A 17,293-nucleotide genomic window follows, 5' to 3' on the forward strand; every position below is an offset into this window, starting at 1 on the left:
AGCCGACCCCAGCCCAGCCCAGCCCAGCCCAGCCCACCCCAGCCCAGCCCAGCCCAGCCCAGCCCAGCCCAGGACCTGCACCCACCCCAGCCCAGCCCAGCCCAGCCCAGGACCCCAGCGCCCACCCCAGCCCAGTCTAGCTTGGCACCCCTAAACCCCCACCCCAGTACAGCCCAGCCCCCCAACCCAGTTCTGGTCCCCCAGTCCCCCAGTCCAGCCCAGTCTCCCACCCTTGCTCTCCCAGCACCACAGCCCCCAGGCACACTCCAGCCCAGCCCAGGACCCCAGCGCCCACCCCAGCCCAGCCCAGGACCCCAGTGCCCACCTCCAGCTCAACCCAGACCCCCAACTCCCAGCCCAGCCTCACCCAGCTCAGCCCTGGATGCCAACCCCCATCTATTTCCCCCAGACCCCCAGACCCCCAGCCCAGCCCTTGCTCCCAACCCTCAGTGCTGCCCCTGGCCCCCTCTTCCTCCAAGTAACCGCCTTAGGCCCCCAGGCCCACCCCTCTGGGCCCCTGGCCCACGACCCCAATTCCCACTCTCCCCAGAACCCTGACTCTGGAGTCCTCCAACCCTCCATCCACCCACCATCAGCCCCTAATCCCTCAGCCCTGCAGCACCCTTGTTGCCAAGACAGCCAACTTCCCAGCCTCCCAGCCTTCAGCCTACCAGGTTCCCAGACCCCAGCTCATGGCCCCAGGCCCCAGGCCCCAGGCCTTCCTTGGTCTCCTCAGCCCTCCATAAAGCCCACTTCGATATACAACACGGAATCCATCCTTCTGGGCACACAGCCATCTGCCCCCAGCCCACAGTCCCCCAGGCCACCAGGCCCACAGCCCCACAGTTTCAAACCCCTCGGCTCCCCAGGCCCATCCTCCAACCCTTAGTCCACCAGCTCCTCAACTCCTCAGGTCTGAAGGCCCCCAGACCTCAGTTCCCCAGGAACCCAGCCTCCAAGACCCCAGTCCCCAAACCCCAGTCCCCAGCCCCTCAGCTCCCCAGGCCCCCAAGCCCCAGGTCCCCAGCTCCCACCCCTCAGCCCCCTAGCCCCCAGCACCCTAGCCTTCCAGCTCCACAACCACCAGCCCCCTATTCCCTTGGATCTTTAGGCCCCCAACTCCAGCCCCTAGCTCTCAACGCACAGTCCCTCAGCTCCCCAGCCCACAGCCCCCAACACCCAGTCCCCCAGCTCCTCAGCTCCCCAGGCTCCCAGCTCCCCAGCCCCCAGGCTCCAGCCACTTAGCTCCCCAGGCCCCCAACCTCTCAGCTCCCCAGGCTCCCAGCTCCCCAGCCCCCAGGCTCCAGACACTTAGCTCCCCATGCCCACAACCTCTCAGCTCCCCAGGCCCCCAGCCCTGAGCCCCCATTCCCAACCCCTAGTCCCTCAGCTTCCCAGCCCCACACCACCAGTCGCCAAGCACCCAATCTCCCAGCCACCCCAGCTCCCCGGCTCCCCACTCCCAAGCCCCCAGTCCCCAGCCCCCCAGCCCCCCAGCAACCCAGCCCCTAGCCACCCCCAGCTCCCCAGCCCCCAGAACCCAGTCCCCCTGTCCCTCAAGCTCCCCAGGCCCCAGCACCCAACCCCCAGCCCCTCAGCTTCCCAGGCCCCTAGCTTCCCAGCCTCCAGTCCCTCAGGCCTTCAGCCCCCCAACCCCCAACCCCCCAAGTCCTTCACCCAGTCCCCCAGTCTCCAGACTCCCAGCTTCCCAGCTCTCCAGCCCCCAGGACCCCCACTCTTCACCCAGCTCCCCCTCCTGGGTGGATGCTCTTGAGACTGGGGGAAGCAGGTGCCCCAAGGGCTCACGTCCTGGGAAAGGGAGAACCATAGTTCAGGGATGGGAGCCCCACAGAACCCGCCCTGGCCCAAGGTCCCCCTTCTGCCAGGCTGACGAGACTGATGCCAGCTGTCCTAGGGGGTCCACTGTACAATGCCAGTGTGGGTCTGACTTCAGGAAGTTTCTGCTGGGGTCGGTGCCCCCTCTGGTCCGTGGAGGGGGTGACCGGGAGGTGGGCTGAGACCCCTGGTGACAGTGGGTGCTGGGTGTGGGCAGGGCCCTGTTCATCCTGTCTGCCCAGCACCATGGCCGCTTCTGCTTCCTCAGGCACCAGCAGGACAGCTGGGCAGGGGAGAGGCCCCTGGGTTAGGAGTGGCCCCTTCAGGTTCCTCAGGCCCTTCCCCTGCAGTGGATGCTTGGAGCCCACATGCTGCCATCCCTAGGGCACAGAAATGGGGCCCTTCTCCCTGAGGGCAGGGGTGGGGAGCAGTGGGGCAGATTGCCTGGGCGGGTGGGGTGGGGGCTTCTCACTGCTCTGCACACTGGGAGCTGGGTGAGGGGTGTCCAGCATGTTGTGTGTGTGTGTGTGTATCCAGTAGGCTGTGTGTGTGTGTGTATGTGTGTGTGTGTATCCAGCAGGCTGTGTGTGTGTGTGGTGTATCCAGTAGGCTGTGTGTGTGTGTGTATGTGTATCCAGCAGGCTGTGTGTGTGTGTATCCAGTAGGCTGTGTGTGTGTGTATCCAGCAGGCTGTGTGTGTGTGTGTGTGTGTGTGTGTGTGGTGTATCCAGCCAGCCGTGTGTGTGTGTGTCCAGCAGGCTGTGTGTGTCCAGCAGGCTGTGTGTGTGTCCAGCAGGCTATATGTGTGTGTGTATCCAGCAGGATGTGTGTGTGTGTGTGTGTGTGTGTGTATCCAGCAAGCTGTGTGTGTATCCAGCAGGCTGTGTGTGTGTATCCAGTAGGCTGTGTGTGTGTGTATCCAGCAGGCTGTGTGTGTGTGTGTGTGTGTGGTGTATCCAGCAGGCTGTGTGTGTGTGTGTGTCCAGCCGGCTGTGTGTGTGTGTGTCCACCAGGCTGTGTGTGTGTCCAGCAGGCTGTGTGTGTGTGTGTGTGTGTGTGTCTGTGGTGGGGGTGCTGTCCAGCAGGCTGTGGGGGCTGATGGTTGAGTTCAGGAGCACAAGGCCCAAGGGCTGGAGTCCATGGGGCTGTGGGCCTGGTCGGTCCTGTGAGCCCTCCTAGGAGGACCCCATTTCCTTGCCTCTCTGAGGAGCCTCCCACCACTGACCCTGGATCCTACTCCACTGCAGCTGGCTGGACACAAGGTGAGGAGATAGCTGAGGGGACTCTGTGCAGGTGAGGAGATGGCTGAGGGGACTCTGGGCAGGTGAGGAGATGGTTGAGGGGACTCTGTGCAGGTGAGGAGATGGCTGAGGGGACTCTGGGCAGGTGAGGAGATGGTTGAGGGGACTCTGTGCAGGTGAGGAGATGGCTGATATGACTCTGGGCAGGTGAGGAGATGGCTGAGGGGACTCTGGGCAGGTGAGGAGATTGCTGAGGGGACACTCAGCTGAGGTTTGTTCTCTGCTCTCGTGAGCTGTGTTGAGAACCTTCTTCCTAAGACTCTGAAGCCTAAAAATACTCCTTTAATTTTTCCCACCTCTAATTTTTTCAGCCAGTCGCTTTTTCTGTACGCGTGACTGGCAGAGGCTAGGCTGCTAGGATGTCCCTAGAGGCCTTGCTAAGTGGTCGCTGCTGGTATACCGAGAGCAGGACACAGGGACCCTGAGCACACGTGAGCCTGTGTCGTGTGTGTTTGTGAGCACGTGTGAGCCTGTGCTGTGTGTGTGTGAGCACACGTGAGCCTGTGCCGTGTGCGTGTGTGTGAGCACACATGAGCCTGTGCCGTGTGCATGTGTGTGAGCACACGTAAGCCTGTGCCGTGTGTGTGTGTGTGAGCACACGTGAGCCTGTGCCGTGTGCATGTGTGTGTGAGCACACGTGAGTCTGTGCTGTATGCCTGTGTGTGAGCATGTGTGTGCCTGTGGGTGACAGCTCGTGTGCACCAGCGTGTGGGTGCAGCTGCCAGTCTGGGGTCTTGGTCCCCCGCACTGACTGTCTGGCGCCCATGCCTTCAGAGGACCTGAGGCCTCACACCCTCATCACCTGCCCTTCCTTTGTTCTGTGCTGCCAGCATCACGTCTGGAGCCTGGTGTCTGCACAGTCCCTGTCTCAGGGCCGTGTTTGTTCACTCTGCAATGGGGAGACTGAGCAGAGAGACACTCAGTTCTGCCACCTGGCTGGGCCAGACCAACCCCACCCCACAGGCAGCCCGCCGGCTCCGAGGGGTGGGTCACTGCCTGGCACGTGTCTGCCTACGTGTAGGGGGGGCTTAGAGGGAGAAAGGCAGGGCCCCGAGCCAGCTCACTGCCCGTGAAGTGGAGCTGCGGCTGGAGTCCGTGCCTGAGCTCCCGGGCACGTGGCTGTGTCTAGCCAGGTGAACGTGCTCCCCAGGGGCTGATTGCTTCTTGATGGTTTTTGCTCTTGTGAAGAAAGGCCCGGCTGTAAGCAGCTTACTGGCCAGACAGCGCCATCCTCACAGCCACGACACTCTGACCGTGATGCCCCAGCCTCACAACCCCGACGTGCCGTCTCATCTGGCCCGGGTGGCCTTGGGCCTGTGCTCGCCATGTCCCCTGCGGGGCAGGGGAAAGAGACAGGAGTCAAGAAGTGGGAACAAAGCAGACCACAACAGAAAGGCAGACAGACAGACAGACAGACTGATGCACTGGGGAGCCATGAGGCGGGGGCAGCCTCCCACATCCCCCCACTGGACGGGGCACACACCCCTGCAAATATCTGTGGCAGATTTGTGGGGGAGGCACCCAGTAACACCCACTCACGTGCACCCAGGACAGAGAAGTGGAAATTTCACAGACATGTGCATGTTCAGGACACGTCTGCAGACCAGGACACATGCACATCAGGGATGTGACACGCCAGCACCTTGGCCCGCTGGCGTCTCTGGGGACTGTGGCATCATTTGTCCCTGCTCACGTCTCTGGAGCCAGGCCCTTGAGTCTGGGGTGCACTGTGGTCAGGGCTCTGCTTCTTGGTAACTTTCAGGGACCCCTATGCCTCCTCCTCCTTGTAGGAGCAGGGGGTGAGCTCAGGGCAGCCTGGGGGCTGGTCCCCTATTTACACACCCAGCACCCCCCGGGCAGGGCAGGAGAGGAACGTGCTGGGTTCCCCTGGGTGGGGGTCACCCGAGTGTCCCTTGTGGCCTGCTGGTCAGAGGTGGGACCCAGTGGGTGCTGGTCACTAGCAGAACCCCTGTTCAGGCCGCGGGCCATGTGCTGAGGGTAACTGTGGCGCTCCGGGCTCAGGGTGGGGGTCCCAGTGGGGGTGCAGCAGCTGCTCTGGGCTCAGGGGTCCCAGAGTGTGTGTGTGGGGGGAGCAGTAGCCCGAGTGCACCCTAAGCACCGGCTGGCCTGCAGGGCCTCACCCCAGGCTCAAGGCCATGCTGACGGGACTCAGGGTGAAGGCTGGCCACCTCCAGTGGTGTGGCCCTGTGAGCTGGATGGCAGTGGGGGCTAACCTGTGGGTAGAGAACCACCCTAGAACTTGGGGGACCTTTTGGAGCCCTTGCTGGAGAAGTTCTACAAGTCCCCGTGGTCTGAGGGGCTTCTCCCCTTGGGTCAGCCTTAATGCTTGCCCACTGTCTCCTGAGCCCAGCTGTGCCAGGTCACCCCCAGACACCACCCCGGGGTGGAAAGACCTCCTCCCTCCTCCAGCTCAGAGGGGCAGGGCTGATTAATCACGATATGCAAATGATCATTCGAAAATCACTCACAGCAGGACCCAGGGCTCATTATTCAGGAGTCTGGTCCAGAATCCCAAACAGTCCCCCACTCCCAGGGCTTCGGGACGTGCCCTTGGCTGGTGGGTCTGTACCCAGCATCTCATTTGACCTTGGGCTGGCACCCTCCCTGGGGCCATGGACAGAGACCCTCCCTGTGGCCACGGACAGAGACCCTCCCTGGGGCATGGACAGAGACCCTCCCTGGGGCCACGGACAGAGACCCTCCCTGGGGCCATGGACAGAGACCCTCCCAGAGGCCTAGGATAGAGACCCTCCCTGGGGCCATGGACAGAGACCCTCCCTGTGGCCATGGACAGAGACCCTCCTGGGGCCATGGACAGAGACCCTCCCTGGGGCCACGGACAGAGACCCTCCCTGGGGCCACGGACAGAGACCCTCCCTGGGGATATGGACAGAGACCCTCCCTGTGGTCATGGACAGAGACCCTCCCTGGGACCATGGACAGAGACCCTCCCTGGGGATATGGACAGAGACCCTCTCTGGGGCCATGGACAGAGACCCTCCCTGTGGTCATGGACAGAGACCCTCCCTGGGGATATGGACAGAGACCCTCCCTGTGGTCATGGACAGAGACCCTCCCTGGGACCATGGACAGAGACCCTCCCTGGGGATATGGACAGAGACCCTCCCTGGGGCCATGGACAGAGACCCTCCCTGGGACCATGGACAGAGACCCTCCCTGGGGATATGGACAGAGACCCTCCCTGTGGTCATGGACAGAGACCCTCCCTGGGACCATGGACAGAGACCCTCCCTGGGGATATGGACAGAGACCCTCTCTGGGGCCATGGACAGAGACCCTCCCTGTGGTCATGGACAGAGACCCTCCCTGGGACCATGGACAGAGACCCTCCCTGGGGATATGGACAGAGACCCTCTCTGGGGCCATGGACAGAGACCCTCCCTGTGGTCATGGACAGAGACCCTCCCTGGGACCATGGACAGAGACCCTCCCTGGGGATATGGACAGAGACCCTCTCTGGGGCCATGGACAGAGACCCTCCCTGTGGTCATGGACAGAGACCCTCCCTGGGACCATGGACAGAGACCCTCCCTGGGGATATGGACAGAGACCCTCTCTGGGGCCATGGACAGAGACCCTCCCTGGGGATATGGACAGAGACCCTCCCTGGGGCCATGGACAGAGACCCTCCCTGTGGTCATGGACAGAGACCCTCCCTGGGGCCATGGACAGAGACCCTCCCTGTGGTCATGGACAGAGACCCTCCCTGGGGCCATGGACAGAGACCCTCCCTGGGGCCTCGGACAGAGACTCTCCCTGGGGCCATGGACAGAGACCCTCCCTGTGGTCATGGACAGAGACCCTCCCTGTGTTCATGGACAGAGACCGTCCCTGGGGCCTCGGACAGAGACTCTAGCGGGAGCCCCAGACACCTGTTAGGAGTGTCTCTCTCTCCTGTGCAGGAGCTGCCTGGGCCATGGTGACATGAGCCCCAAACCTCTTGTTTGCCAGGAACCATTTCTCTGCTTGATAAGCTTTGAAACAATGGAATCCCTTGAGACAAGTGTTAATTCCCCCCTGGGCAGGCCAATTCCCCTCAGGTAAACCATTTATCAGTAAGCAAGTGAGACAACACATAGTTGTGGTAACAAACATGGTTTCGGCCATTTGTTGCCAGGAACATTCCACTTTGAAGTTTGCTCTCCCTCCTCCCCCTCCAGCATCTCCCTCCCCTTCCCAGAGCCTTAACATGCCTGTGAACACAATACAATTTTGCAGCTTGATCAGAAACCTGTCTTGCTGTTGTTCTTCCGTGTCTCGTGTCCCTGTCATTCCCGGTCTTCAGGTCCCCTGTTCACCGCCCCGCTGGCCGAGGTTTGTTCAGTATTTTCTTCTTCCTACCCCCACCAGGGCTATTGCCTGGGCTTTGTGGCTACACACATCCCCATCACTTCAGTGGATTTTTTTTTTTTTTGCTTATATTTTTCTTTTATTTGATTGGATGGAGAGAAACTGAGGGTGAGGTGGAGACATGATTTTTTTGTTTGTTTGTTTTTAGATGGAGACGGAGACAAGGAGAGAGGGAGTGAAAGAAGCAGAGCACCAAAGCTTCCATGAGCGCAAAAGCGGCCAGGCTCAAACCCAGGACATGCCCAGCAGGCCGCTTCGCTGGCTGAGACCCAGCTGTTAAGGATCAGACTGATTGAGGTTGATGCAGATGGGGGGACTGGCAGCGCTGGCCCCCTCCTGCGGTGGACGCCCCACTGTCTCTGTCCCCTGTGGCCTCTGCTCCCCTCCTGTGGCCTGGCATGTGGCCCCCTCTCCTGGCATGTGGCCCCCTCTGCCCAAACTGTCCTCCCGTGGACGCTATTCTATTCCCCATCCCCTCCCTCCTCTTGTGGCCTGTCCCCGTGGTCTCTCTCTCCCGGTGAGCCGCAGGTGCCCTCCCTTGGCTCGTGCCTGCTGCCCTCTGGTGGACACTGGGGTCTCCACCTCCACCTGAGTGGGGGAGCACAGGACCCTGGTCCCCAGCATGTCTCCAGGTCTCGCCACCCCCTGCACGGTCTCCACAAGGCTCCCCGATACAGGCCCCCACTCGGAACCCCACTGTTGGGTTTCGGGCATCAACCACTACAGGGAGTGTGTGCTGGGGGCTCACGTGTGCACCGGCCTGGCCCCAGCCTGCTCCCGACAGTCCACCACAATGGCGGCTTCCCACGTGCACAGCCGGAGACGCGTCCAGCTGCTGTGGGGGCTCCAGGGTCCGCACGGCCCCCTCCACCCTCCCAGCCCATGTTTCTCAGTATTTGATTTCTGAGGGAGAGAAAAGGAGAGAGGTGAGAGAGCACGCAGCGGCCCCTGCTCTGCCCTGGCCTGCAGGGGCTGAACAGGGAGCTTCCTGACCCTGGCAGGACCCTGCTGGGGGAGCTGCACCCGGGCCCCGGCAGGCATCTGGCTTTTGTGCTTGTGCTTGGTCTCTGTTTCTGCTTCCCCAGAGTCCTGCTGAGCGCTGGCTCAGGGTGGTGCTGGGGATGGAACCTGGGGCCTTTGAAGCCTCGGGTGTGAAAGTGTCTGCAGAACCAGCCTGCTGTCTCCCCAGCCCACAGGTGCTTTTTATACTATGTTCTTACCTTTCGTCTCTGAGAAGGAGTGTCTGGAAGCAGCTGGGCCCTGGCATGCGCCCTGCAGTTACGGTGCCAGCCTGTGATCTGACATGGCGCCGGTCAGATTCCGTGACTGTCGTCACTCAGCTACACACGCCAGGACTCCTGCTGGCCGACGTCCCATCTCAGGATATTTCTCTCTCTCCGTGTATCTGCATTTCTTTCTTTTTTTATTTTAAATTGATTTCTTTATTGGGGAATTAATGTTTTACATTCAACAGGAAATACAATAGTTTGTACATGCATAACATTCCCCAGTTTCCCATTTAACAATACAACCCCCACTGTGTCATTCATCATCCTTCATGGACCTGTATTCTCCCCACCCACCCACCCCAGAGTCTTTTACTTGGGTGCGGTATCTGCATTTATTTCTACCCGCTTTGCCTGTTTAAAGAATTCTGCTTGTGGTCCGGGAGGTGGCGCAGTGGCTAAAGCGCTGGATTCTCAAGCATGAGGTCCTGAGTTCAATCCCCGGCAGCACATGTACCAGAGTGCTGTCTGGTCCTCTCTCTCTCCTATCTTCATGAATAAATAAAATCTAAAAAAAAATATATTATGCCTGAGTTCGATATTGAAAAACAAGCCATCACCTTAAGTCTCTCCTCTGATGGCTTTGCAGCTGAGTGGGGAGGCTGCTGTCACCCAGATCTCAGCACAGCTCAGGGGACCCCGGTCCCAGGTGCCTGCGATGGGTGGGCAGTGAGGGGCGAAGGGCTGTGGCTCCAGCGGGGCGGGGCCGGACAGGGGGCGGGGCCGAGACGGGTGATGGGCTGGTCCGAGTGAGGGGATTGGTGAGGGGGCGGGGCCGGCGAGGGAACGGGCCCGGACAAGGGCGGGGCCTAGAGGAGCGGGGGGGACAGGGGGCGGGGCCTAGAGGAGCCGGCCGGGTGATGGGATGGCCCGAGTGAGAGGGGATTGGTGAGGGGGCGGGGCCGGCGAGGGGATAGGTTCCGGAGAGGGGCGGTCCCGGGATCCGGACAGGGGGCGGGGCCTAGAGGAGCGAGGACAAGGGCGGGGCCGGCGAGGGGATGGGCCCGGGAGAGCGGGCGGGGCCCGGAGAGGGGGCGGGGCCGAGAGGGGCGGGACGGGTGATGGGATGGCCAGAGTGAGGGGGGTTATTGAGGGTGGGCTCAAAAGGGGGCGGGGCCGAGTGAGGGGAGGGACAAGGCCGGGTGATGGGATGGCTGGAGGGAGGGATTGTTGAGGGGACGGAATTGATGGGCGTGAAGCAGGGGGCGGGGCCAAGGGAGAGCGGGAACCAGGAGAGAAAGGGGCCCCAGTGAGGACTGTCCTGGTCTGAGGAGACACTATGGTCTGAGGAGGCTCCAAGGTCTAAAGAGAGACCCAGGTCTGAGGTGAGACCCTGTCTGAGCAGAGACCCTGGTCTGAGGAGAGACCCTGGTATGAGGAGAGACCCTGGTCTGAGGAGAGACCCTGGTCTGAGCAGAGACCCTGGTCTGAGGAGAGACCCTGGTCTGAGGAGAGACCCTAGCTGAGGAGAGACCCTGGTCTGAGGAGAGACCCTAGCTGAGGAGAGACCCTGGTCTGAGGAGAGACCCTGGTCTGAGGAGAGACCCTAGCTGAGGAGAGACCCTAGCTGAGGAGAGACCCTGGTCTGAGGAGAGACCCTAGCTGAGGAGAGACCCTGGTCTGAGGAGAGACCCTAGCTGAGGAGAGACCCTAGCTGAGGAGAGACCCTGGTCTGAGGAGAGACCCTAGCTGAGGAGAGACCCTGGTCTGAGGAGAGACCCTGGTCTGAGGAGAGACCCTAGCTGAGGAGAGACCCTGGTCTGAGGAGAGACCCTGGTCTGAGGAGAGACCCTAGCTGAGGAGAGACCCTAGCTGAGGAGAGACCCTGGTCTGAGGAGAGACCCTGGTCTGAGGAGAGACCCTAGCTGAGGAGAGACCCTGGTCTGAGGAGAGACCCTGGTCTGAGGAGAGACCCTAGCTGAGGAGAGACCCTGGTCTGAGGAGAGACCCTGGTCTGAGGAGAGACCCTGGTCTGAGGAGAGACCCTAGCTGAGGAGAGACCCTAGCTGAGGAGAGACCCTGGTCTGAGGAGAGACCCTGGTCTGAGGAGAGACCCTGGTCTGAGGAGAGACCCTAGCTGAGGAGAGACCCTGGTCTGAGGAGAGATCCTGGTCTGAGGAGAGACCCTAGCTGAGGAGAGACCCTAGTCTGAGGAGAGACCCTGGTCTGAGGAGAGACCCTGATCTGAGGAGAGACCCTGGTCTGAGCAGAGACCCTGGTCTGAGGAGAGACCCTAGCTGAGGAGAGACCCTGGTCTGAGGAGAGACCCTAGCTGAGCAGAAACCCTGGTCTGAGGAGAGACCCTGGTCTGAGGAGAGACCCTAGCTGAGGAGAGACCCTAGCTGAGGAGAGACCCTGGTCTGAGGAGAGACCCTGGTCTGAGGAGAGACCCTAGCTGAGGAGAGACCCTGGTCTGAGGAGAGACCCTGGTCTGAGGAGAGACCCTAGCTGAGGAGAGACCCTAGCTGAGGAGAGACCCTGGTCTGAGGAGAGACCCTGGTCTGAGGAGAGACCCTGGTCTGAGCAGAGACCCTAGCTGAGGAGAGACCCTGGTCTGAGGAGAGACCCTAGCTGAGGAGAGACCCTGGTCTGAGGAGAGACCCTGGTCTGAGGAGAGACCCTAGCTGAGGAGAGACCCTAGCTGAGGAGAGACCCTGGTCTGAGGAGAGACCCTAGCTGAGGAGAGACCCTGGTCTGAGGAGAGACCCTAGCTGAGGAGAGACCCTAGCTGAGGAGAGACCCTGGTCTGAGGAGAGACCCTCGCTGAGGAGAGACCCTGGTCTGAGGAGAGACCCTGGTCTGAGGAGAGACCCTAGCTGAGGAGAGACCCTGGTCTGAGGAGAGACCCTGGTCTGAGGAGAGACCCTGGTCTGAGGAGAGACCCTAGCTGAGGAGAGACCCTAGCTGAGGAGAGACCCTGGTCTGAGGAGAGACCCTGGTCTGAGGAGAGACCCTAGCTGAGGAGAGACCCTGGTCTGAGGAGAGACCCTGGTCTGAGGAGAGACCCTAGCTGAGGAGAGACCCTGGTCTGAGGAGAGACCCTGGTCTGAGGAGAGACCCTGGTCTGAGGAGAGACCCTAGCTGAGGAGAGACCCTAGCTGAGGAGAGACCCTGGTCTGAGGAGAGACCCTGGTCTGAGGAGAGACCCTGGTCTGAGGAGAGACCCTAGCTGAGGAGAGACCCTGGTCTGAGGAGAGATCCTGGTCTGAGGAGAGACCCTAGCTGAGGAGAGACCCTAGTCTGAGGAGAGACCCTGGTCTGAGGAGAGACCCTGATCTGAGGAGAGACCCTGGTCAGAGCAGAGACCCTGGTCTGAGGAGAGACCCTAGCTGAGGAGAGACCCTGGTCTGAGGAGAGACCCTAGCTGAGCAGAAACCCTGGTCTGAGGAGAGACCCTGGTCTGAGGAGAGACCCTAGCTGAGGAGAGACCCTAGCTGAGGAGAGACCCTGGTCTGAGGAGAGACCCTGGTCTGAGGAGAGACCCTAGCTGAGGAGAGACCCTGGTCTGAGGAGAGACCCTGGTCTGAGGAGAGACCCTAGCTGAGGAGAGACCCTAGCTGAGGAGAGACCCTGGTCTGAGGAGAGACCCTGGTCTGAGGAGAGACCCTGGTCTGAGCAGAGACCCTAGCTGAGGAGAGACCCTGGTCTGAGGAGAGACCCTAGCTGAGGAGAGACCCTGGTCTGAGGAGAGACCCTGGTCTGAGGAGAGACCCTAGCTGAGGAGAGACCCTAGCTGAGGAGAGACCCTGGTCTGAGGAGAGACCCTAGCTGAGGAGAGACCCTGGTCTGAGGAGAGACCCTAGCTGAGGAGAGACCCTAGCTGAGGAGAGACCCTGGTCTGAGGAGAGACCCTCGCTGAGGAGAGACCCTGGTCTGAGGAGAGACCCTGGTCTGAGGAGAGACCCTGGTCTGAGGAGAGACCCTAGCTGAGGAGAGACCCTGGTCTGAGGAGAGACCCTGGTCTGAGGAGAGACCCTAGCTGAGGAGAGACCCTAGCTGAGGAGAGACCCTGGTCTGAGGAGAGACCCTGGTCTGAGGAGAGACCCTAGCTGAGGAGAGACCCTGGTCTGAGGAGAGACCCTGGTCTGAGGAGAGACCCTAGCTGAGGAGAGACCCTAGCTGAGGAGAGACCCTGGTCTGAGGAGAGACCCTGGTCTGAGCAGAGACCCTGGTCTGAGGAGAGACCCTAGCTGAGGAGAGACCCTGGTCTGAGGAGAGACCCTGGTCTGAGGAGAGACCCTAGCTGAGGAGAGACCCTGGTCTGAGGAGAGACCCTGGTCTGAGAAGAGACCCTGATCTGAGGAGAGACCCTGGTCTGAGCAGAGACCCTGGTCTGAGGAGAGACCCTGGTCTGAGGAGAGACCCTGGTCTGAGGAGAGACCCTAGCTGAGGAGAGACCCTGGTCTGAGGAGAGACCCTGGTCTGAGGAGAGACCCTAGCTGAGGAGAGACCCTGGTCTGAAGAGAGACCCTAGCTGAGGAGAGACCCTAGCTGAGGAGAGACCCTGGTCTGAGGAGAGACCCTAGCTGAGGAGAGACCCTGGTCTGAGGAGAGACCCTGGTCTGAGGAGAGACCCTAGCTGAGGAGAGACCCTGGTCTGAGGAGAGACCCTGGTCTGAGGAGAGACCCTGGTCTGAGGAGAGACCCTAGCTGAGGAGAGACCCTGGTCTGAGGAGAGACCCTGGTCTGAGGAGAGACCCTAGCTGAGAGACCAAAGCCCCGCGTGGGTCCCTCCCCAGCCCCGCCCCCAGCCCGCCCACAAAGCCCTGACTCCACCTCAAACCCACCCACCCTAAGCCCCGCCCCCGGCCCTAGCCACGCCCACAGTTCTCCCCGGGCTCCTGATCCCACCCCCGCATGCGCGTCTCTGTCGCTAGGCAACCGGTAGTTGCTCCTGCGGAGCAAACGGACAGACCCGACAGACGGGACCTCCGCCATGGACCTGGTCATCACTCAGGAGCTGGCTCGCGCCGACAGCCAGGAGGGTGGGCGCCCCTCACCCAGCCCGGGACCTCGCCCGGGGCCCCCTTCCCCGGGAGCCCCTGACACGCCGCCCCACCCCCCCGGAGCCCCTGACACGCCGCCCCCCCCCCCCGGAGCCCCTGACACGCCGCCCCCCCCCCCCGGGAGCCCCTGACACGCCGCCCCGGGCTCCAGAACCCGCAGCCCTTCAGGACCCCCGCCCAGCCCGGCCGACCCCCGCCGGCTCCGGGTGCCACTCGCGCCCACCTGCCACCCCGGCGCGCAGTGACCCGGCCCGGTCCCCAGACGCCGCCGCCCTGCAGAGAGCCTACCGGCTCATCAAGTCGGCCGACCTGGGCAAGTCGGAGCTCGACCCCACCGAGAGCTTCAGCCCCGACCTCTTCGTGCTGTGTGCGGAGCAGGCCCTGAAGGTGCGGGGCCGGTGCGGGGCCGGTGCGGGGCCGGTGCGGGGCAGGCCCTGAAGGTGCGGGGCAGGTGCGGGGCCGGTGCGGGGCAGGCCCTGAAGGTGCGGGGCCGGTGCGGGGCCGGTGCGGGGCCGGTGCGGGGCAGGCCCTGAAGGTGCGGGGCAGGTGCGGGGCAGGTGCGGGGCAGGCCCTGAAGGTGCGGGGCCGGTGCAGGGCAGGTGCGGGGCCGGTGCGGGGCAGGTGCGGGACAGGTGCGGGGCCGGTGCGGGGCAGGCCCTGAAGGTGCGGGGCAGGCCCTGAAGGTGCGGGGGCCGGCGCGGGGCCGGTGCGGGGCAGGTGCGGGGCCGGTGCGGGGCAGGCCCTGAAGGTGCGGGGCAGGTGCGGGGCCGGTGCGGGGCCGGTGCGGGGCAGGCCCTGTAGGTGCGGGGCAGGTGCGGGGCAGGTGCGGGGCCGGTGCGGGGCAGGCCCTGAAGGTGCGGGGCCGGTGCGGAGCCGGTGCGGGGCAGGTGCGGGGCAGGTGCGGGGCAGGTGCGGGCGGGCCCTGAAGGTGCGGGCGTGGTGCCGTCCCTCCCGCCCGCCCGCCGCAGATGGGGCAGCCGCAGGTGAGCGAGGACTGCCTGCAGATGTACTTCAAGGCCAAGGGGCCGGTCACCCAGTTCCGGGGCCGCGCGCACCTGTGCAGGGCCCAGCTGTGTGCCCCCACGTCCACGGACAGGCTGGTGAGGACCCCGGGCCACCTGCCCCGCCACCCCCATCCCGGCCACCGCCCCCAGGTCACACGGGCCGAGTGAGGACAGGAAGGGGCGCGGGCAGGAGACCGGCGGGGACCTGGGGCTGTGGGCGGAGCCTGAGGACGGGGGCGTGGAGCTGGGGCTGTGGGCGGAGCCTGCGGAAGGGGCGGGGACATGGGGCTGGGGGCGGAGCCTGCGGACGGGGGCGGGGACATGGGGCTGTGTGCGGAGCCTGCGGAAGGGGCGGGGACCTGGGGCTGGGGGCGGAGCCTGCGGAAGGGGCGGGGACATGGGGCTGGGGCGGAGCCTGAGGACGGGGGCGGGGAAATGGGGCTGGGGGCGGAGCCTGCGGAAGGGGCGGGGACCTGGGGCTGGGGGCGGAGCCTGCGGACGGGGGCGGGGACATGGGGCTGGGGGCGGAGCCTGCGGAAGGGGCGGGGACCTGGGGCTGGGGGCGGAGCCTGCGGACGGGGGCGGGGACATGGGGCTGGGGGCGGAGCCTGCGGACGGAGGCGGGGACATGGGGCTGGGGGCGGAGCCTGCGGAAGGGGCGGGGACCTGGGGCTGGGGCGGAGCCTGCGGAAGGGGCGGGGACCTGGGGTTGGGGCGGAGCCTGAGGACGGGGGCGGGGAGCTGGGGCTGGGGGCGGAGCCTGCGGAAGGGGCGGGGACCTGGGGCTGGGGGCGGAGCCTGCGGACGGGGGCGGGGACATGGGGCTGGGGGCGGAGCTGGAGGCCGGCTTATGGCGGTGGAGCTGGGGCTTGCCCCCCCCACACACTGGCCCTGTGACTTAGGAGGAGTTTGAGAACTGTGTCACCCAGTACATGAAGGCCATCAACTTTGCCAAGGGGGAGCCCAGGTAGGCGGACGTCCCTTCTGCCACTGCATCTTTCTGTCCCCACTGCCCCTCGTCCCCTCTGTCCCCACTGTCCCCACTGTTCCCTGTCCCTACTGTCCTTACTATCCCATGTCACCTTTGTCACCTCAGTTCCAATGTCTTCACTGTCCCTATGTCCCTTCTGTCCCTACTTTCTCCACTATCTCCATGCCTCTCTGTGCCTTCTGCCCCCATGTCCCCTCTGTCCTCACTGTCCCCTCTGTCCTCTCTCCTTGTGTCCCTAGTGTCCCCACTGTCCCCGTGGCCCTTCTGCTCTGCCTACACTGGTTGTGGTGAGGGCCCTCTGTGCCCTGTGGGGGGCTGTCCGTTCTTGTCACCTCTGCTCCTGGTGGCAGGTGAACACGCCTGTCACTGTGCTGTGGCCAGGCCAGGGGAGCTGTGGACACTGCGGCGGCCTCCTCACTGCTCATGCCGGGGCAGCGATGGCACGGCCACGCGCCACACGGAGAGCACTCTGGGGCTACGGCGGCCTTCCCGGCAGTCACTCTGGTGACACAGGAGCCTCTGCAGGGCGCTACGCCCAGTCCCCTCACCCCCCCGTGGGCCTTCCCGGGTGCCCGCCCGCTGGGAGCCACCGAGGCCTTGCCTGTGGTGTATTTGGGGTCGCTGGCCCCAGTGGGGGGCTCTGTACCCTGGACAGGCGTGGCCACACCCTGCGTCCTCAGGTACCACTTCCTGGTGTACAACGCCTCAGTGCTGTACTGGCAGATGGTGCGGCCCTTCCTCAAGCCGGGCTACCACCACCACCTGATCCCCAGCCTGGCACAGATGGTGGCCGTGCTCAACTTCACGGAAGACGAGGCCGTGGACTGGCGGGCCGAGCTGACGCTGTGAGTCAGGGCCGTCTCCAGGGTGGCACCGCGGGCTGGAGCTGGGGCTCAGGTCGCTGTCACCCCCCAGGGAGCTGCTCACGTGCTACCTGGAGGCGGGGAGGAGCGACGAGGCCGGCAGGCTGTGCGCCACGGCCGCCCCGTTCATCAAGGCCCAGGTGCCCCACAAGTACCTGCAGATGTTTGCCGTCATGGTGAGCTGCGGGGGTGGAGGTGGGGGCGGGCACCCGGCACCCACAGGCCCCGGCAGGGGGTCAGAGAGCGCCCCGCTCACCACAGCCGCCTCCAGCACCTCAGGACCTCCCAGCTGGCCAGCGCAGCATGACTGAGCGGCCCCTGGCCCGGCCCCGAGTCCAGTCCCAGAGCTGGCCGAGCAGGCCACCGGCAGGGCAGGGCAGGCGGGGGGCGACCGTGACCCAGCCCCGTGGGGACCCTGGGTGGCACCGTGACTGAGCTCCCTGGGCGGGCCTGCAGGTGCGGCATGAGCTCCTGAGCGAGGCCCAGCTGTGGGAGGAGAGGAAGCAGTCCACTGGCCTGCTGGTCACCTTCCGGATGAACCGCCTCAAAGTGTGAGCGGCCCTCCCTCTGGTCCGCACCGTTATGGGGGCTCTGAAGCGTGGCCTGCGGGGGCG

The 17,293-nt window shown here is 63.8% G+C and overlaps 1 protein-coding gene across 6 annotated transcripts in view; it reads left to right on the forward strand.

The window, feature by feature from the left end:
* Nucleotides 1-13,724: 13,724 nt before the first annotated feature.
* CFAP46 (cilia and flagella associated protein 46) overlaps nt 13,725-17,293 on the forward strand; it is a 46,839-nt gene continuing 43,270 nt past the window's right edge. For 5 of the 6 annotated variants that reach the window (XM_060171039.1, XM_060171042.1, XM_060171040.1 and 2 more), the window contains exons 1-7: nt 13,725-13,800; nt 14,084-14,208; nt 14,790-14,921; nt 15,728-15,792; nt 16,497-16,661; nt 16,732-16,855; nt 17,136-17,230. In XM_060171039.1, the coding sequence (XP_060027022.1) occupies nt 13,752-13,800; nt 14,084-14,208; nt 14,790-14,921; nt 15,728-15,792; nt 16,497-16,661; nt 16,732-16,855; nt 17,136-17,230 (755 nt within the window). In that variant the 5' untranslated portion in view covers nt 13,725-13,751. Of the gene's footprint in view, nt 13,801-14,083; nt 14,220-14,789; nt 14,922-15,727; nt 15,793-16,496; nt 16,662-16,731; nt 16,856-17,135; nt 17,231-17,293 lie in introns of those variants that run through there. The other variant, XM_060171043.1, reaches the window with a different exon arrangement.

This window comes from Erinaceus europaeus, chromosome 14 (assembly GCF_950295315.1).
Source record: "Erinaceus europaeus chromosome 14, mEriEur2.1, whole genome shotgun sequence".
Lineage (NCBI taxonomy): Eukaryota > Metazoa > Chordata > Mammalia > Eulipotyphla > Erinaceidae > Erinaceus > Erinaceus europaeus.